General features: G+C 45.0%; 1 protein-coding gene across 2 annotated transcripts in view; it reads right to left on the bottom strand.

Moving 5' to 3' along the window:
- The window catches only part of NECAB1 (N-terminal EF-hand calcium binding protein 1), a 39,276-nt gene extending 38,122 nt beyond the window's left edge, over positions 1-1,154 (bottom strand). For both annotated transcript variants that reach the window (XM_079983172.1, XM_079983173.1), the window contains exon 1: positions 1,029-1,154. In XM_079983172.1, the coding sequence (XP_079839298.1) occupies positions 1,029-1,139 (111 nt within the window). In that variant the 5' untranslated portion in view covers positions 1,140-1,154. The remainder of the gene's footprint in view (positions 1-1,028) is intronic.
- Between the last annotated feature and the right edge of the window lie 20,950 nt (positions 1,155-22,104).

Raw genomic sequence — 22,104 nt, 5'->3', positions numbered from 1 at the left:
CAATCCTACCCACACTTACCTGGGAGTAAGCCTCCCTCAAATGCAAACAGACTTACTTCTGAGTTGATACGAATAAGGTTAGGATTTGTGCGTTGAGGCCCCCCCCCATACTTATTTTTATTTACAAGTGTATCAGAATGCCACTTTCTAAGCTGCCTTATCACCCTGCATACTAAAACAGTAATAAAAAAATATACAAGGAAATTATGCATTGAAGATTCCCGCAATGCCCATCGAAGCTATCACAGCTTTTTCTTTTTACTACGGGAGTACTCTACATATTCGGTAGCAACCTTGAGTAGCAACCGAGCAGCAAAACGTTTCACCTCCCCATTTATCCTATCAATTTCGGAGGCGTCAGAACAACACAAGATGTGGATGCCTACGATCCCATTCTCCAGTGCTTTTGTAAAGGTTTTTTTTTTTTTAGTTTTAGTCTGAGGGAGGGGTGTTTAACTGATTCACCTGTGCCTTTTCTCAACCCCCCCCCCCCAATCCAAAAACTAGGAACGTTACCAGGAAGAGAAGAAAGGACTTTGAGACACCGCGCTTGCGATTTGCCTCCTGTATGGCTCAAATTTGGGGATGTCCACGGCATCTAAAATGTTGAGGATCAAAAATTTTTTAAAACCCAAAACCATGCTCCAGCATGGTCCCCTGAGAGCTGCCGGACTCTTTTCACCCTGTTGGGCGGCTCATAAATCTAATCATCATCATCACTGCATGATAGGCAAACATTCAACAGGTGCAGCTTGCCTCCTCGGTCCGCAGATGCAGCGAGCGGCGGAAGCTTCACTTGTGGATCGTTTGCAGCTCTCGGCGGCGCAGGTAGGAGCCCGGTGGGGAACAGGCGGTCAGCCCCCCCCAACCCCCCCCCTCCATGCTCCCTTCCGGGGAAAACATTCTAATTTAGATGCATCCATCTAAATCCAGAAGATGCTGAAGCTTGGGGGGGGGGGTGGAAAGGGGAGATCACCAGCCAAGCAAGCGCAACAGCGACAACCCAGAGTGACAGGCGCCCTGCTTACGTCGAGAAAGATGGAGAGTCCTTTGGTCATGGTCAAAGCAGCGCGGAATTCTTCGCAGGCGTCCGCGGTGGAGGGAGACGTTTCCGCGCTACCATCCGCCGCGCCGTCCATGTTGCCGGCTGCCGCGGCGAAAGTGCCGGAGGGCTGGGCTGGGCTGGGCTGGGCTGGGTGGGAGCGGCAGGCGCTGGCGGCTCCTCCCTCCGGGCCAAAGGTGCCCCCCTTTCGGCCTTTGGGGGCGTCCGGGCCGGGTCGCTGTCTCCGCTGCTCCGCCCTCGACGGGCAGAGGAGCGAAACGAAGGCGCGCTCTCGCTCGCAGCCGTCGGCTTCCCCTCCTCCTTTCCTCCCCTCCGCCTTTGGGGAACTCGGCTGCCTGCTGCTGAATCGCCGCCCGGCGCGTTCTGAACCTTATTCGGTGAAGCAGCCGCGAACGCCTGCGTTCCTGAGCATGTGCAGAGTGCCTTTTCCTAGTGAGCTGTGCAGCAGCGGCGCGCAATACAGCTGCTCGGCGGACGTGGCAGATTTCGGAGGTCTTGCGTTTCCTTAGCAGGATTCGCCCACCCAGGCCAGGATCCTGCTTCCTGCAGCAGCCAATCAGGTGCCTTTCGGAACTCCACAGGTGGGGCTTGAAGGCAGAAATTGCTAGTCGGAGATTCACTACCTCCAACCATGGGGGCTCCATAAAGGCCATGTTCACATTAAAAGCTTAGAATGTAGCCATTCCGGCCCGCCCGACGCAGCAGCATTTCAAGCCAAATTTGCATGGTGTGTTCACATCAGTGTGAGAAGGGGCAAGAATGTCTTCCTTCCCCAACTCATGGGATCTTTTTGGTTCTCTCTCCCCTGCAATCCCTCTACCAAAAAAATACTCATGAAGCTGCCCTCTGCATTTGTGAGACAGCTGTTCGGGTGTTTACATTGGTGCTAACTTATAGGTGGTACATGACCCCAGTCAAGCTTGCAAAAATTTACCACTTATCAGATAATAAATGTTGGAAATGTAAAGAAAATGAAGGTACATTCTTTCACCTTTGGTGGACATGCCCAAAGATTAAGGCTTTCTGGGAGATGATATATAATGAAATGAAAAAGGTATTTAAATATACCTTCTTGAAGAAACCAGAGGCCTTTCTCTTGGGTATGGTCGGTCAAGTGGTGCCAAAGAAGGATAGAACATTCTTTATGTATGCTACAACAGCAGCAAGAATACTCATCGCAAAGTATTGGAAGACACAAGATCTACCCACCTTGGAAGAATGGCAGATGAAGGTGATAGACTATATGGGACTGGCAGAGATGACTGGCAGAATCCGGGACCAGGGAAGAGAGACGGTGGAAGAAGATTGGAAGAAATTTAAGGACCATTTTAGGAAACATTGCAAAATTAATGAATGTTAGAATGACGTGGGTTTCAGAAGTTAAGTGGTTTTCAGCGGTATTGATTAAGTAAAAAGAAAAGAAAGGTTAAAAATTAATTTGAAAATAAGGAAGAGGATTTGCTGATTAGATAATTAGAAATTGGAATACAGAAAGGGGAGGTATGAGGAGGTCGGGGAAGTAAGTTACAAGAAAATAAGGGTTTGAAATTATACTTGTTCTTGTTTGTGTTTGTTTGTATTGTTGTTTTGTATTATTTGAAATTTTAATAAATATCATTTAAAAAAATATATACATTGGTGCTAACTCCACATCCAGTTTTCTGTATTGTTCTTGTGCAAGAGTGTGCAAGCTGCCTTGAAGTGCCTTGGTTGGTAGAATGATGAAGTGCAACATCATCAACATCATCAAAGTATTGCTTCATACCTTTACATTTCAGGGCAGAGTCCCAGAACTGACAACAGATGCTAAGACTCGGGGCATGTACACACGGTGCGATGATGTGTACATTCAGTGCTGGAGGCAGGTGCCTTTTGGAGGTGCTGTGCACACATCATCCCCATGCCATACCTGTCCAACACTGCTTGCTGATCTAAAGTGCATTCTGCTGTAACAATTGCAATCCATTTTGTGTACCTGAAACTGTTCTTAACCTGAAGCATCACTTTAGCTAATGGGGCCTCCTCCTGCTGCTGTGCCGCTGCTGCACAATTTCTGTTCTCATCTTGAAGCAAAGTTCTTAACCCGAGGTAATATTTCTGGGTTAGTGGAGTCTGTAACCTGAAGCGTATGTAACCCGAGGTACCACTGTATGTTGTTGTTGCACCCATCTGTCTCAAGATACAAAGGAGTGCGCCACCAGATGTGAAGTCAAACTGCTGCATTATTACCAAAGTGACCTCCCTGGGGTGCAAGCCTAGGCAGTGTGTATGGAGGTCGTGGGCTGCTCAGTCGACATGACCCCCTTTTTGGCCTTGCTGGTGTGGTCCAAAGGACAGCAGAGCATTTTGCACAGCTTGGCTGCAGGAGTTGCCAGAAGGAGGCGTACAAGACACCATCCAACTGTCTTAGGGACTCCACTCTGGATTTGTGTAGGGTTTACTCCTTAGCCTTTTCTTCTCCTGAAGTTATATAGTATATGGTACTTGCTATATGCATGTGCGGGACGCGGGTGGCGCTTGTTGGTTTCTGCTCTCTTCACTGTGCAGCGAAGTGCTTGTCACAAGACAATGTTTACATTCCAGTCAGAGTTGCTGTTGGAGTTTCTCACGGGAAAGGAGACTGGATGTGACGTACACTGGTTTCCTGTTTTTCACTGTTCTCACAGTGTTTCTCTCCGTGCTTCAGAGGAGAGAGGATGCTTTCTCTGCTCCGGCAGAGAAATGTAAATACCAGCTTTGAAATGTAAATAAAGCAATTTAGAGTATGTGCACGTACTTCTCATCATTCCGCTGTGCACGGGACACTGCAAATTCAACAGCGCTGTGGGTAAAACCTCAGCGCCTAGGACTTGCCGATCGCCCGGCGGGGTGCGCTCCCGCTGCTCGGTCCCAGCGCCTGCCAACCTAGCAGTTCGAAAGCACATCAAAGTGCAAGTAGATAAATAGGGACCGCTTACTAGCGGGAAGGTAAACGGCGTTTCCGTGTGCTGCGCTGGCTTGCCAGATGCAACTTGTCACGAGGGCCACGTGACCCGGAAGTGTCTTCGGACAGCACTGGCCCCCGGCCTCTTAAGCGAGATGGGCGCACAACCCCAGAGTTGGACATGACTGGCCCGCACGGGCAGGGGTACCTTTACCTTTTCCTATATGCATGTGCACACAGAACGTGCTTTCTCAGGTCAACTCCACGAAATGGACAAAATAGGAAGCAGAGCAGTAACTCTGCATATCATCTGCATATCAATACAGTATATCAACACACCAGTTTCTGGCCTCTCTCTTTTGAAAGACTGCAGAAAAAAATATTTTTAAAAAAGAGGTCTCCAGAAATACTAATGGAGGGGAATAGAGAACACCATCGCACACTAGTGTGAAGCATGCCCACCTGTGTTCTCAGACAATATGGAGAGTAACTGCCACTTTGGGTGACATTATCACTGTGGTGCAGTGGGTCAGTGCATCTGGCTGTTAACCGGAAGGTTGGTGGTTCAAGCCCACCCAGGGATGGCTGTGAACTGGATCCCTGCATTGCAGGTGGTGGGATCAGATAAACCTCAGGCTCCCTTCCAGCTCTACTACCCTTCTATGAGTCTACGACCATGAGACTCATTGCAAACAAAAGAGACTCTGTGTACAAAGGTGCACTGTGCAGAAAAGGACCCCTGTGTGTTTCAAAGGCTATATATGTGTACACAGCCTTAGGCTGCAAACCGTACAAACTAGGGAGTAAATGCCACTGAAGTACTCAGCGGGACAAACCTGCTTAGGATTGCTCCATTAACCTTGGCACAGATTGTGCGACACGTCTCTTTAGCCGCACAAAATGAATCTATCGCCTATCATCTACAAAGGCAGAGGGTAGGAGGGATCAAAGATGGTTTCCTGCTGGAAATTTCTGTTCCGGCCAACTAAAAACATGTGCAGCACAGCGAGGGTTGAAACAAAGGCACAAGAAACAAAGGAAAATGAGAGAGGCCTCGCTGTGTCAACAAGATTAAATTTTAAGTGGTAGAAAAAACCATCTTTGACTGGATGATGAGGACAGTGCCATCCAGTGGCGTAGCGTGGGGGTGCAGGGGGGGCCGGCCGCACCGGGCGCAACATCTGGGGGTTAGGGTTAGGGTTAGGGTTAGGGGGCGCAAATTACTTGCCTTGCCCCGGGTGCTGACAACCCACGCTACGCCACTGGTGCCATCAAACAGAATGCCCAGATACAAAGGTGGACCACAGTCCTGAATCATTTACAAGTGACATGGCAAAGAGAATTTTCTCACCCTGCATGACAAGCTGCAAACTGCCCAAATAACTCCTTGTATTAGTATCACTGCTGAAGTCTTTGCCATCGGTGTACCTTGTGCTTTAAAGGGTGACATATGCAGAAGACAGACTCCTTCCACTCAATGTAAAATATAAAGGTCCAGGGGAGGTCCATAGTTCAGTGGCAAAGCATTTGCTCTGCATGCAGAAGTCCCCATGCAGAAGTTCCCTACCTGAAACCCCCAGAGAGCCACTGCCAGTCAATGTAGACTGAGATAGAGGGCCTTCCGGCGGTTCCCTCGCTGCGAGAAGCCAAGTTACAGGGAACCAGGCAGAGGGCCTTCTCAGTAGTGGCACCCGCCCTGTGGAATGCCCTCCCACCAGATGTCAAAGAGAAAAACAACTACAGTGGTACCTCGGGTTACAGATGCTTCAGGTTACAGACTCCGCTAACCCAGAAATATTACCTCAGGTTAAGAACTTTGCTTCAGGATGAGAACAGATATCGTCTGGCGGTGGCGGCACAGCAGCGGGAGGCCCCATTAGCTAAAGTGGTACCTCAGGTTAAGAACAGTTTCAAGTTAAGAACGGACCTCCAGAACAAATTAAGTTCTTAACCCGAGGTACCACTGTACCAGACTTTTAGAAGACATCTGAAGACAGTGTTTAGGGAAGCTTTTAATGTTTAATAGACTATTGCATTTTAATATTTTGTTGGAAGCTGCCCAGAGTGGCTGGGGAAACCCAGCCAGATCGGCGGGGTATAAATACATTATTATTATTATTATTATTATTATTATTATTATTAAGGAGTGGACTTAGCACAAGGCAGTTTCCACTATTTCAATATTTTTCATGTCTGACTTGTGTGTGATCTTCATTAGCAAACTTTTTTCCCCTTTGGTCATATAGGGCTTCTATAAAAGAAATCCACAGGCATGTGCACATTTTCAGTCAAAATAATCAGACGGTAAAAGCAACAATGATGCAATTCTCATTTTCTGTAATGGGATGCTTTAAAAGCTCTTGTTGCTCACTTGTTGACAGTCAAAACACGAACGAGTGCTATGGTGCCCTCTCGGGGCATGATGCTGTATGGCAGTTTAAGACAATAGAAATAGTTGACGTACAGAATATTTTCCATGGTTATGCAGGATCTCTTTGAGACAGAAAATAATTGTGTTGCATTTTTTTTCTTTTGCTAGGAATAAACATGTGTGTAAAAACTTTGTACATCCAAACTAGACAATATTCCTTTGTGGGAATTCAGTCCAGGGCAAAAGTAAAAGTAGCCCTGTTAGCCCATAAGGGGGTGGGTGAATCAAAATCCGTGTTAGGGCAAAACCTTTATTAGGCCCACTAGAGTGTCACAAAACAGTGTGCAAGCTTTTGAGTTCTCAAGAACTCTTCCTCAGGGTAGATGGTAAACAAAGTGGGGATTTGGCAGTGAGTGGACAAAAGAAGTTGGTAGTTGGTGAAGTTCACAAAGACTGCATCTGATCACAAGGTGAAATGTAAGAGGAGGTAGGTAAAGATAAAAGGACCCCTGATCATTAGGTCCGGTCATGGCCGACTCTGGGGTTGCGGTGCTCATCTCGCTTTATTGACCGAGGGAGCCAGCATACAGCTTCCGGGTCATGTGGCCAGCATGACTAAGCTGGTTCTGGAGAACCAGACCAGTGCACGGAAATGCCATTTACCTTCCCACCGGAGCGGTACCTATTTATCTACTTGCACTTTGATGTGCTTTCGAACTGCTAGGTTGGCAGGAGCAGGAACCGAGCAATGAGAGCTCACCCCATTGCGGGGATTCGAACTGCCAACCTTCTGATCAGCAAGTCCTAGGCTCTGTGGTTTAACCCACAGTGCCAAAAAGAAGAAGGTCTGTTTGGTGCTCTGCAGGCTTCAGATTGCACCTTCCACCTGCAAACCACTCATGCCCCCATCTTACACTGTTCAGGAATTAGGAGTGACCCCCTCACCCCCCATGGGTGCAGGGGGGCTTCAGGGACAGGGGAGAAGTGGGACAAGCTTCCTTCTGTTTGCACTTCTCAGGGTCCAACTCAGGCTGTTGGACTGGATGCCAAAATGGGCGAAAAAGGAAAGATGTCAGGCCTTGCTGCCTCACCACATGCTGGTGGTGTTGTGGTTTAAACCATCGAGCCTCTTGGAATTGCTGATCAGAAGGTCAGCGGTTTGAATCCCCACGACAGGGTGAGCTTCCATTGCTCTGTCCCAGCTCCTGCCAACCTAGCAGTTCGAAAGCACATCAAAGTGCAAGTAGATAAATAGGTACTGCTGTGGCAGGAAGGTAAATGGCGTTTCTGTGTGCTCTGGTTTCCGTCACGATGTTCCATTGTGCCAGAAGCGGTTTAGTCATGCTGGCCACATGACCTGGAAAGCTGTCTGTGGGCAAACGCCAGCTCCCTTGGCCTGAAAGTAAGATGAGCGCCACACCCCATAGTTGCCTTTGACTGGACTTAACTGTCCATGGGTCCTTTACCATACAAATCCATACAATGTCAATTGTTTTCATCTGAAATAATCTTTCAGTACTAGGCCTGGCTTTGTAGAATAAAACCATTTGTGCTATAGAATTCAGCCATATGAGAGTATGTGGGCAATTTTATTTTATGAGAGAGAGAGAGAGAACGAGAATCTAATTTGCCTCGTCTTTCTTCTACAGCTTGTCAGGTTATTAAGTTTTCATTTAGAAAAAGAAGAATACTGTACCAAGATATTCAGACTGTACAAATTATTTGCAGCAAGAAGTGGGCAGCCAGCATGTAATGATTTTGTGCTTCCAGCCGGAAAAAAAATCACTAACATTGAACTGAACATGAAATTGGCTGTTTCATAACTAAAGTACTATCTAGAGTTAAGTGGCGTTCTTTGAAAGAGTCCCTTTTAGCTGAGCAGATTTAAACAATCTCCATCTCTAATGAGGCAACCACATCATTTTTTAATGGGTAGTGGTTCATGCTCTCCTTAAATGATTGAAAAATGCACTGTATAATGGTCACATCAAAAACATCATTATGGATCAGATCCTTTTTCTAGCCCTGGGCTGGGCGGAAATGTGCAGAACTTGCACTGGAAGATGAGACTGAAAGAGCATCCTGTTCATAAACTAACCGCTTGTTCCGATATTCTTTCCACAGACAAAACCAGAAAGCAGAGGCTTTGCCAAGCTATCAAGGAGCACACTGGACTTAGGCTGCACTTAATCTTAACTGTCGGGGATTGGTTCACATATGCATGAACATCATGTGACCTCTCACAATAACAAAAAGAGACTGTATAGTCAATATGAATGAGGTAATAGGACTGAAGTAGGCTGCTTTATTTTGTTAGAAACCATGCTTGTTCTCTAAGCAGGGAAGAGGGGAACAACAGGCAACAATTGAAAAGTGTTGTATATGAGGGGATGGGGAGAGAGCAGAGGAAACCCTCTTCCCAAATGGCACCTGCCTGAGTGAAAGACTAGAGAGCAGGGCCAGCCCTACCATTAGACAGGGTGAAGCAGCTGCTGTGGACAGGAAATTCTGGGGGGGCTGTGAGTGGTGGTGTAGTGTTGCTGCACACAGCGGTATGTGCTTCCTCCCTTTACCTCCTAAGAGAGCCTACTGCCCTCAGGGGCTGCCACACATCCAGGATTTCAAAGGAGGCACTTGGTCCTGGATTTTAGGCAAGTCAGTTGAAAAAGCTCAACTTAAAAAAAGGTCCATAATTTTTGGCGTCCCCCCAAAAAAGCTCAACAGCTTTTGAGGTGTCCTGGTTTTTACTTTTTGAAATATGGCAACCCTAGTTTCCAGTCTGGTCTTGTATGTGCTATTAAGTTGTGGGTGGACATAGCAGTCGACACAGAGATTTCACCAAGTGGTTCTTTATAGTAAGCTGGAACTGAACTGAACTACAAACAGCTCAGCCAGCCTGCTTTTATAGGCAGCCGGCTGTCAATACTGTAACAACAACAACAACCCAGGGTTTCCCACCTAAATTAACTTATGTGGACCTGAGTGAAAACTATATACACAATACCCCTGGTGGCCAGGGTGAGAACTTCAATACATAACATGAGCAATGTGGTGTGTGTACATGGGTACAATGTGGTGTGTGTACATGGGTGTGAACCACCTTGTCCTTTGCCTCAGGCAGCAAAATGGCTTGGGCAAGACCGGAGAAGAGGAAATGGGAGAAGGTGTTCAGCCCCACCATCCAGGGAAGATCACCCTCACACAGGGCACTTTCAAGGAGGCTCTATGGCTACAATGCTGTAGCTTTCATTGGGAGTAAACCACAATAAAACCAGTGTGTCTTACTTCTTATTTGCCAGAACTATTGGGTGTTAGGTAGATGTAGATTTGTGTGAATAGAATAGAATAGAACTAACAGCACAATCCTATGCATGTCTACTCTAATGTCCTCTTGAGTTCAGTAGGACTAACTCCCAGGTAAGTATGTACAGGAATACAGTCTAGGTGGTAGTGGCACTTAGTGACTAGTTGAGTGACAGCCAAGCACCCATTTTGCTACGTTTCAAGGGATTTATAAATTTCCACTCTGTTGAGGGACCCATTTTCCTTTATTTTCTGTTCTGCTCTGGATGTCCTAACCATGCCTACTCAGAAATAAGTCATTTTGAATTCATTAGGGATTGCTCTCAGGTAAGTGTGGTTGGTCTCACAGAACATTTGCTAATTTTCTATTACATGTTCAAAGCTTTTTAATTTAGTCAAATCTACTATCACTTCTTCAGCATGCCCTCTGCTGGTTTGAAGAGAGAATTGTCTGAATTGTATGAAAAGGAGAAATTTACTGGTAGTTTGTGAATTTACTCAGTTCACAGTGCTGTAATTTTCATTAGACAGTCTTCTGGCATCCTAATGACTTGCAGATTTATATCACCATAAATATGCCTTTTTTTTGCAGCAATAATTTAACATGGCTTACCCCTCTAGAATTTGTCATCAGTTCCATATAAATGAACAGCTTGCTATTTTCTGAGTTATACCACTGATAAAATTTTGCATTGGCTCATCTGAAAGTAGCATTATTAAATTGTATTATGCGGCCAATAATTGTTTAATCAAGAAATGCATCATTGTGTTAAGGATCTTACACATTTAAAAAGTGGAATATTTTGTTTCCCAATAAGTTATTTAAAACCTGTAATTGGATCATATACAAAAATTTGGTCCATGGGGTCACAAAGAGTCAGACATGACTAAATGACTAAACAGCAACACAACAACATAAACATTTTACATTTCTGTTCCTTGAATTATTAGAAAATAGGAAAGTAATCTGAATTAATTTATGTCACTACTTGTTTTTAAGTGAGGAAGCATCAAATGTTCACCTCCCACTCCTGTAATCTAAAACTATAGGGTTCCAAGAGATTTTTAGCATCAAATAAATCAGAACATGTAATACTGTATGTCTTTGGGGTGTGGACAGGGCCGGCCGATTCATGAGGCAACTGCGTCAGATGGCAGATCCCAAAGTCAATCATTCTTCCCCCTTGTTGATGATGTAGATCTTCCATCACCTCTTCTTCCCTGGCAGGGAGGAAGCCACCATTTTGGGGTCTGTCTCAGCTGCCAAATTCTCTTGGGCTTGCTTTGGGTGTGGTGTATGGGTCCTTTCCTCATCCAATCAGACCGAACATCAAAGCAGGCCAAGAGAGGGTAGATACAGGCCACAACACACCATCCTTTCTTTACTCTTATTTGAAAACTAAACCCCAGTGTTGGACACTGGATGGTTCAACCAACAGGTGGAATGACATTAATGTACCTACAGCTAGGGATAGATTTGCATGTCCAATTAGGTTTGTTCAGTTTCTCATTTTTCCCCAATCTTAAATTCATTTCTCCACTCTTGTTCAGCAATATGTGATTTTTAAAAATCCTCATGAAAAATTGCCGATATAGTAGTAGTTCCGGTTACGTAACCCTCTGGTTACATAAACTTCAGGATGCGAAAGCAGCAAACGCAGAAGTATTTGACCAGGTTTCGCCGTGCGTGCATGCGCAGAAGCGGTCCTCAGGTTGCGGAAACCTCGGGATCCAACCGGACCTGTAGAACAGATCTCATCTGCAACTGGAGGTACCACTGTAGTGTGAATCTCCTGAGATTTTTGTTGGCAATTTTGCCTATGCACATTTTTGCAAACCCATTTCCCTTAAGATATGTATTTTTGTATGTTATTGCCACTTTTATGCACACTTTACCCTAGTATATGCATTTTTGTACACATTACTCGACTGAAGAACTGCATTGCAAAATCTGGAGAAGTGTGAGTTTCAAAGGATGAGTGTGTTGTGGTTTGTGTTTGGTTTCAGAGAATGAAAATATGGTAGCTTTCCATTTAAATGCAAACTTAATTGACTTCATCCACCATCCCTACTTACAGCAATATCAGAAAGTTATCTGAATAATAACCTCATAGGAAGCTGCCTTATACTAAGTCAGCCTATTGACCCATCTAGTATTTTCTACACTGATTTCAGGCTTTCAGGTGAGACTTTCCCCCGGCCTCTTTCTGGAGATTTCAGGGAAGATTTCAGGCTTGCAAAGCAGGTGCCCTAGCACTTGACAGTATGTTTGGTCCTCCTTAAAATCCCTCAAGGTTTTCTGCAAACATTTATTTCACAAGCTTTCTCTCCCCATTCAAAGGTCTGTGATTAGAAGGTCGGCGGTTCAAATCCCTGCGACAAGGTGAGCTTCCATTGCTCGGTCCCAGCTCCTGCCAACCTAGCAGTTCGAAAGCACGTCAAAGTGCAAGTAGATAAATAGGTACCGCTCTGGCGGGAAGGTAAATGGTGTTTCCGTGCACTGCTCTGGTTCGCCAGAAGCGGTTTAGTCATGCTGGCCACATGACCCGGAAGCTGTATGCCGGCTCCCTCGGCCAGTAAAGCGAGATGAGTGCCGCAACCCCAGAGTCGTCTGTGACTGGACCTAATGGTCGGGGGTCCCTTTACCTTTACCTAAATGAGAATCATATTTCTTTCATACTACTTGTAACAGCCTCGTTCAAAACCTGATTCCTGTCTGAAGAAATACTGCATCCACCCATTTCATTTGTAGAGCCAAGTATTAATCTGTTGTGTAATTTCACTAATACTTGCTCATCCTCTCCTCTAATTCCACACCACTCTAAAGACAACCAATTAATTTCTTCATTTCCCTGCTTTGTTGATACTTGGAAGAGCTTTTCCTGTTAATTGCACTGCAATGTGGCATTTGTTTTTTCCAAGCCACAGTTCCTTTCCCCAACTTCCTTGTTTTGAGTTAAGCTTCTTTTCCTAATCCACCCGTTTCTCAGAGTTAAATGCTTGGAAAATGTGCTTTTCCCACTCCTCACAGGTAATCAAGAGTGTTGAAGAGACTCCGTTCAGCCCTAGCAATTTACAAAGACATGAGACACCGAGTTGCTGAATTAAATAACATTAATGGTAGCTGTTATGTTTGCAGTCTTGTGCACAGTTCAGCTGCTTAAATCCCACAGAAATCAATGTGAAGTATTGCATCTTTTCCATGTCCCTGAACAAATATTTTTTTAAAAAAATCACTAAAATTAAAAGGAGAGATTTGTTCTTTTAAAAAGATGTAACTGCTACTTCAGTTCAGAAAAACACACATAAATGTGCTATACAGCTAAAAATATATTTAGCCACTCTTTAATACACAGCTGTGGTGACTGGGCAGTGGATGGGCTGTGTCACAGGTTATCAAGCTCTAACATGGAATTTATTCATGAGTGGAAAGCGACAAGGAGGGGAAGGAGGAATTTATCAAGCTCTAACATGGTTTTTTTTTTTTTAATATTGAGCTTTAATTGTTGCAACCCACCTTGGGACCTTGGGGTGAAGGATAGGCATTACTTGTCATAATGATGATGGCCATAATAATATCCTTCTGAATAAAGTATTGCACTATTTCCTCAGGGTGCATTCCAATTGCTGCCCTTGCATTCCCAGAAGGGCTTTTGATCCAGGTAATGAAAAAGGCCAGGAGACAGTTTTTGCTCATTCCTCCTTCTCCGAAAAGCAACTGAAGAGAGTTGGGGAACCCTCCAGAACAAGCAGGCAGGTGACATGGAAAGGGAGGAGGGATCTGCAAACATCGCTTTCCCTCCTCTTCCATGAGTAGAAGCGTCCACTGGATCAAAAGCCCTTTCACCAATTTAAGATTGCCACCAGGATTCTGCTCCTAGACAGCAACATGTGTTGACAGTACACAATTGCCCTGAACCCGAGAGGGAGATCTGCGTACAGTGTCCCACATGTGCAGATGCAATGCTTATATAGATGTTAGTGTGAACATTTATATGGCAAAGCTATATAATTTTATCGGCCTAGGTCAGCTTTTCCCAACCTGACACCCTTTAGAAATAATTTAACCTGTTTCTCTGTGAGGACTCCTCAGATTTTATCATTCTTTCCGCCTGCCAATTAATTTCCCCACTTGTCATCCTTCCCTATTGAGAATAATGATAATGATGATGATAATAATAATAATAAGAAGAATTTATTCCCTGCCCAACTGGCTGGTTTTCCCCAGTCACTCTGGGCAGCTCCCAACAGAATATTAGAAACACAATAAAACATCAGACATTCAAAACTTCCCTAAACAGGGCTGCTTTCAGATGTCATCTAAAAATCAGATAGTTGTTTATTTCCTTGACATCTGATGGGAGGGCGTTCCACAGGGCGGGCACCACTACTGAGAAGGCCCTCTCTGCCTGGTTCCCTGTAACCTCACTTCTCTCAGTGAGGGAACCGCCAGAAGCCCCTCGGGTGGAGACGCTCCTTCAGGTAGACTGGACTGAGGCCGTTTAGGGCTTTAAAGGTCAGCACCAACACTTCGAATTGTACCAACACTTCGGAAACATAATGGGAGCCAATGTAGGTCTTTCAGAACCAATGTTATATGGTCTCAGCGGCCACTCCCAGTCACCAGTCTGGCTGCTGCATTCTGGATTAGTTGTAGTTTCCGGGTCACCTTCAAAGGTAGCCCCACATAGAACACGTTGCAGTAGTCCAAGCGAGAGATAACTAGAGCATGCACCACTCTGGCGAGATCGTCTGCGGGCAGGTAGGCTCTTAGCCTGCATACCAGCTGGAGCTGGTAGACGGCTGCCCTGGACACAGAATTGACCTGTGCCTCCATGGACAGCTGTGAGTCCAAAATGACTCCCAGGCTGCGCACCTGATCCTTCACAAGGCAGCTGCTTTGCTTTGTGATAGGCTATTGTATGAAGAAGGGAATGATCTCTGAAAATAACCCCCATTCCAGAAGGCCAATAGGCACCATAAGCGTCTGCTCTGCAGGGTCTGAACATGTTTTATGAATGCACATAGTTCCAGTAACATTGGTAATCCTGCTTGCAGGTTTTTCATAGGCAAGAGGCTGGCCACTGTGAGAACAGGATGTTGGACAAGATGGGCTTTTGCTTTTATGTTCTGCTCATTTCTTAGTATCTATTCTAGTCATTCTAGCTCAGTTCGCTCTCTCACAATCCCCCCCCCCCCCAAGGTAACTTGTAACCTTAGATTAGCCACAGTGGCGTAGCATGGGGGTGCAGGGGGTGCCAGTCGCACCGGGCGCAACATTTTGGGGGACGCACTCGCATCTCTCTGCCCCTACCTGGCTCACTCACTCTCTCTCACTGCAGTGCTGGCTGTGCGAATCCGATCCGAGCTGCCGGGTCGCCGCCCACTGTGGAGGGGGAGGGTGCCAGGCGTGCGTTGCGGTGCGGAGCGGAGAGAGAGCGAGGGAGGGACTATCTGGGGGAGGGACAGTGCAGCGGCCGCCCAGCACAGCGCTGAGTGCGGGAGAGAACCACATCCGACCAGCCCAGGCAGCAGCAAGAAGAAGCTGGCAGTGACAGCAGGTTAGGGGTTAGGGGCACAAATTACTTGCCTTGCCCTGGGTTAGGGGGCGCAAATTACTTGCCTTGCCCCGGGTGCTGACAACCCACGCTACGCCGCTGATTAGCCATCAATATTTGTCTAGTAAGTCTCCTTCAGGGGACTAGGAGGGAAAATCACTTTAGCAAGAAATGAGTTTCATCATATGACAGTGCATTATCCTACCAATGGAGCCTCCGTACCTGGGTACAAACAATGTCAAGAAGGACTTGACATAACAGATTTTTTTTATTTTAAAAAAAGAGAAAAATGTGAAGCTCAGTCTGGATAAAGTCCAAATGCAATCTAATGTCAGCTGAAAGCAAAAACACTGATTTTCCACGAAGGGATTTAAGGAGCTTCACTGTCTCTAGAATGGAATGACATCTGTCCTAGTCCTAGAAAAACATTGTTCCTCAGCTGACAGTAAAGTGATAGCAGCAACAGCTGTTAAGGAAAAAGACAGAGAAGTTAATTCAAAGAGATCGGCTTGACCAAAGACCAGAATGGGCAGAAGTATGTAATGCATTGACCGCAGAGAGGTGAAGGCTAGGCATTCACTTCTCTGAACATGTACACAATTCCAGGAAGAATGGGGGGAAAGATCCAAGAGGCAAACATACCTTCAGATCAGAGATGAAACTTTTATGTAACTCATTCTAACAGGAATGCAGAATTCATTAGGGATAAGGAAACTGAAAGATGGGCTTTTAGATCAACTTGTTTTTAACTTCTGCTTTCAATTGACAGTTTTAATGTTCAGTAGTATCTCGGGTTACAAACGCTTCAGGTTACAGACACTTCAGGTTACAGACTCCGCTAGCCCAGAAATAGTACCTCGGGTTAAGAACTTTGCTTCAGGATGAGAACAGAAATCGTGCTCCGGCGGCGCAGCAGCAGTGGGAGGCCCCATTAGCTAAAGTGATGCTTCAGGTTAAGAACAGTTTCAGGTTAAGAACGGACCTCCGGAACGAATTAAGTACTTAACCCGAGGTACCACTGTATATTTTATGTAAACTGCTTAGACGATTTTTACGATTAAGCAGTATACAAAATCTGTTCAATAAAGATATATTAGGATATCAAAATCAACAATGCTTATTTTAACAGTGAGGACTTTCAAAGTACCTACTGTATTGTGAAGACTGCATGGGAAAACCTGGAAGGGGTGGCTTGGAATATACAAGTCTTTCTTTTAGCCAGTGTGGTGTAGTGGTTAAGAGCGGTAGTCTCCTAATCTGGGGAACCAGGTTCGCGTCCCCGCTCCTCCACATGCAGCTGCTGGGTGACCTTGGGCCAGTTACACTTCTGTGAAGTCTCTCAGCCCCACTCACCTCACAGAGTGTTTGTTGTGGGGGAGGAAGGGAAAGGAGATTGTTAGCCGCTTTGAGACTCCTGAAGGGGAGTGAAAGGCGGGATATCAAATCCAAACTCTTCTTCTTCTTCTTCTCAATGCTTTCCTGAGATTCAGCTGAGGATGTTTGCTATAGGATACCTGATTTGCACCACTCAGCTGTCCGGTGAGGTGGGTTATGCTAAGCATTTGTGACTTGCACAAGGCCACCCAGTGAATTTCACAATGTTGGATGCTGCTGCCAGGCCTGCATCATAGTTTGCCCTTACGTGTGAACCAGTAAACTGTGGTTGCATAATTCCTCCGGATCGCTGAATCAGATGTAATGGCAAACTATGGTTTCCATGAAAGCGGAAGTAAGGGATTAAAAATGTGCATGCAGAGGTAGGTGGAAGAAGCTCATGAGCACAAGGCTCAGAGATCTATCACAAAACTATGAAATTAGATTACATGTTAATGAACCCAGAGCTGCATGTGGGAAGGGAAAAAAAGGATAAATCAAATATAAAGCCAAGGGTGAATGGTGATGTTAATGTATATTGAAAAGAAAGCTTTTCAGGGAAGCTTTTTTGGACACACTTCGGAATGGCAATCAGACATCCAGCTAGAAATATTTGACAAGCTTTTATGTGCCCTGAGTCTTTGAGAAGAGAAATTCAATTACATAAAATGAATTTATGGCTCCCACTTTTGCCATTGGCTTGTGTGGCCTCAACCTAGTCACTGTTTCTCTTGTCCACACCTATAAAAAGGTGACTTGTACACCTGCCGTTGGTGTATCATGTGAAAACACAGATAACGAAGACAGTCTGGTCTTTCATTACCTGCAATTTCACATATCCTTTGAACCTAACACCCACACAACCTTGTAATTAAGGTGAATATGATTGTAGTTGCCAGATTCTCCTTTATTCCTTTCTCAACTGACTCATCTTTGATTACACCAATATGTTCCATGTTAATAATGTTTGGATATCATAAAACCATACTGAGGCTCCAGATTTATTACTACTATTTGATTTTTGCAATTTCCTGTGTCTGTTCCATGGGAAGTTTTCACGTGAAGTTATCTCTTTCCCCCATTTGAGCCAATATATTGTTACATGCACACACTCACACTGTGTGTGTGTGTGTGTGTGTGTGTGTGTGTGTGTGTGTAAGAGAGGGAGGGAGGGAGGGTATGATGCATACCTCAGTCCCTTCTAATTCCTGGATCCAACAAGGAATAATTGCTGGAACAGCCAGACAAGTTTCTTGGTAATGGCTCCCAAAATATGAGCTTTTAAGGTAACAAAGGATATGGCACTGTGCCAGAGACAAATGAGCAGCTGAGAGACAAGGCCATGCCTGATTTCTGGTGGAATCCAAGGCTGTGGCTATGGGAGAAGCAAGATAAATTATCCATCTATCATAAAGACACCAAAGTCTGCACTGTCTCTCAGTCCAAGGAAACTGAACCCATGGACTCTCGCACTGCTTAGCGATCGGGGTGGCATGCAAAAACACACACACTATGCACACAACAATGAACACACACACACTAGCTGAGCATAAGATGGGAAGCTTGCAACATTAACATTTCAACAGGCTCCCTTCCTCCCCAGGGCTCTACAAGAACCATAGAACATAGGTGAATTTAGGGCAGCATGACAAATTCCACCATATTGGGTGCCAAGCCTAGCGGAAGCCGCAGGGTATCACAACAATGATTTGAGCAGAATGGAAGGCAAGAGGCAGCGGGGGGTGCTGAATTTTGGCCTTGCACAAGGCACCACTGAAACTTGAAATACTAAAGCCTGCCCCCGCATAGAATTATTCCAACAAGCATGTTTCAGACCCAGTTCTAGCACTGGCAGGCTATTCTTCTCCAGGGGTGGGGAACCCTTCAACCTGCCAGGGATCCAGTTTGGCTTTCAAGGCCATTTCCCCCAAATCTGTCAAACAGCTGACATCGCTCCAATGGGAAGGTGATGCCAGCTGATGGGTGAGGTTAAATTCTGAGTAGGCTGTGCCTCCATTTCCCCACAGGGAACCGCTGTCTGCAGCCTAAGCAACAGGATTTAACCTGGTTAAATTCTGCTCAGATCCCTGTGGAAAAGCAGGAATGATGAGCTGAAAGTTCAATCCTCCTTGGTGCTCTTTTGTCAGTGTGTTCCCTGCAGGGGATTGTACTGGCAAAGCAGACAATAGTAGAAGGCAGACCAAGATATCCCTCCAGCTGAGGGTGAGAAGAAGACACGTCTTCTCTCTTTCACATTCCTGACATACATTTCAAAGCGGAAACATAACATGGTCTGGCTTATTTGCTTAACACAAATGAAAGTGTTTCAGTCTTCTTTTTTGTAAACAGACCCCCATTTTATCAACACAGAATTACAGGTCCTGGGTTGTTGTTGTTGTTGTTGTTGTTGGTGGGGTGGTCCAGGGGTCCTATGCCCTGGGTCATTTGTTCTGGGCCTTAGATCTCCTGCCCCTGCCCCTTTTAATCATTTGGGGCTGTGCCCTGTGTCTTTTAGGTCTGAGGTTCCCCATCCCTAAGCTAAGAGATGGGTGGCAATTTGTATGAAAGTGTGATACCCATGAATGTGTCTATGAGATAGTTTGAGTTTAAACTGAAATAAAGATTGCAAGCAAGATTAGCACGTACATCGATTGCAGCATAGCTCTTTGAGGAGTCTCGCCTGCATGGTTCTTGCTCCTGATGCTTCCTTCCATTCTGCATAGCTTCTGAAAGAGCTGATATGCATGCAATTGTATGTAAAAAGGCTCAGCGTGCACAACTAAGGGCCCAGTTTCTGCTAGAAGGGACCCATAATTTATGCTGACTGTGCACAGGAGGTGAGAGAGCATGACCCAATCCTCACTCCATGGACTCATCATCTTCATGCTGCCTCTTGTTATCTTCCTTAATGCAAACAAAAAATATCCCTTAAGCGTTTGACCCTATGGCTACACCATGCTTAGTTTCGTATTTAGTTTCAATTTCTTGTTGTGGTTTTATACAATTTGAATTTAGGCAAATTATATACCTTATATTTATTTGTATTATATAATGTTCTGATCTAGCATTCTGAAACTTGGTGTCCTCCAGTTGTTTTGGGCTGCAATTTCCATCAATTCCAATGATAGGGTCTGAATGTTCCTTGAGAAACAAACAAACCTGCCCTCATGTTGTTTTTAATAAATGTTCTGCGATGGGGGAGTTGTGAGCTGGGTCCACTAACTATTCTTTTTGTTCACTGATAAGCCTAAAGTTTAGACAGATCACGCCAAAAAAATTGCACGCAGGGTCAAATCTAAACCCCAGCTGTCTGCCTTATGCATCATATATATATATATATAATCACAATTATACAAAGCTTTACAGCACTGCTGCAAAAGAGCTAAATGTGTAAGTAATTTGCTTTAACATGTGAACAATGAAATAGTTTCTCCAAGTGCAAAGAGAAAATTAGAAAATTATTGCTTGTCTTACAAATCTTCTAATCCACCAAGATTCTGGACATACTTCAGAGTTCTTCCTTTGTAAACAGCTTTAGTCCCTAAGCAACAGGGACTAACAGCAGCAAATGGCAGACTTGCAGCTTGAAGGACGTAGCCATTATAAAAAGTGACAGGAGCCCAGAAATACTATTCAACTCCCCAGCAAAAAAAACCAAACAAAAAAAACAACCAGATTTCACTTTCCCTCTTCTGTCTCTTCAGTGAGTCCACCCTACTGGGCTAACCCAACTCATTCATGGGTGTTTCACTTTCTTCCATGTAAGTGCTGTTAAAATTGTACCCTTATAAATAAACTTTGGATTTGATTCACTGCTTCTGTGTGCAACATCATGCCATTTAGTATTGCTGAGAGACATACTCTCGGCAGGATCTGCTGCATGTACTTTTTCTTAAGTTATCCACTTGAGTGGAAAAATAGAACACCCTGTAGCGTATAGCCCAGACTAAATTCTCCAGTAGTGAAAATACTGTAATAATAATACAGAGGGTGGGGGACGGAGCGATTCAAGAGTTCTCTAGTTCAGTTGCTTACTCAAAGACACCCAGATCATTAGTGATTGTCCTCATCAACTTCTCTATAAGTGGCAATTACATGCCATATCCAGACAATTGACCAATACAGTACAGCCTATGATAATATCCAAATCACAGCATACAGGAGAATCATAGCTTAGCCTGTGGATGGAAGCAGGTTTTTTTTTAATGAACTACCAGCTAGACCTTCCTAATTCCAAGGTCAGCAATAAACTGGACCATAAGCAAATGATGAGGGCAGAGCATTGCCTTATCTCAGGCCCCAAACAGACAACACAGGAGATTTGTCAACAAGAGCTCACATTTTAAAAACAACACAGCAGCTGCCCCATCTGATCGGCAGGGCTGTTGGTGATGCAGTAACCGCCTACCCATGTCATTCCCCCAACTGAACTCCCAATGGCCCACCTCACCCAAGCTGCTATTTGCCTTAAATGTGAAACACAAAATCATAGAATCTTAGAGTTGGAAGGGAGCCATAGGTCATCTAGTCTAACCCCCTGCAATGCAGGTATCTCAGCTAAAGCATCCAGGACATGCAGGTGTCACACTCAGAGTGGGAGCTAGCAAGGTGGGCAGCACCTTAAAGATTACAGATATGTTCCTAACCCCTTACATGGGAGCAAGCCCCATTGAATTCAATATTTACATCTTAGTAGACATGCTTAGGATTGATCCAGGCCCTCTCAGAGATCCATAGAGGACCAGGCTACCCCTAGCCATAATAAACCCTGTCCTGGGCTTATTGTTGTTCAACATCTTTATAAATGACTTGGATGAAGGAATTGAGGGATGCTCATCAAACCTGCAGATGACACCAAACTGGGAGGGGTAGCTAATGCCGCAGAAGACAGAGTCAGAATTCAAAATGACCTTAACAGATTGGAGGTATGACTGTACCACTCTATTCTGCCTTAGTTAGGCCACACTTGGAATACTGTGTCCAATTCTGGGCACCACAGTTTAAGAAGGATGTTGACAACCCGGAATGTGTGCAGAGGAAGGCAACCAAGATGATCAAGGGTCTGGGAACTAAGACTTATGAGGACCACTTGAAGGAGCTGGGAAAGAGGAGACTGAGAAGAGATATGATAGCCATCTTCAGATATCTTAAGGGCTGTCGCATGGAGGAGGAATCATGCCTGTTTTCTCCTGCACTAAAGGGTAGGACTCAAACCAATGGCTTCAAGTTGCAAGAAAGGAGATTCCGACTAAACATTTGGATAAACTTTCTGACAGTAAGAACTGTTCAGCAGTGGAACAGACTCCCACAAGAGGTGGTGGACTCTCCTTCCTTGGAGGTTTTTAAGCAGAGGTTGAATGGCCATCTATCATGGATGCTTTAGCTGAGATTTCTGCATTGCAGGGGGTTGGACTAGATGACCCTTGGGGTCCCTTCCAACTAAGATTCTATGATTTTATGAAACATAAAAAAATGCAAAAACAAAATGAGGCACCACAAAAGAGTAAGTGGT

The sequence above is a fragment of the Podarcis cretensis genome (genome assembly GCF_951804945.1).
Source record: "Podarcis cretensis genome assembly, chromosome: 7".
NCBI lineage: Eukaryota > Metazoa > Chordata > Lepidosauria > Squamata > Lacertidae > Podarcis > Podarcis cretensis.
Note: the sequence above shows the minus strand (reverse complement) of the source record. Positions and strands in the feature narration are given on the sequence as shown.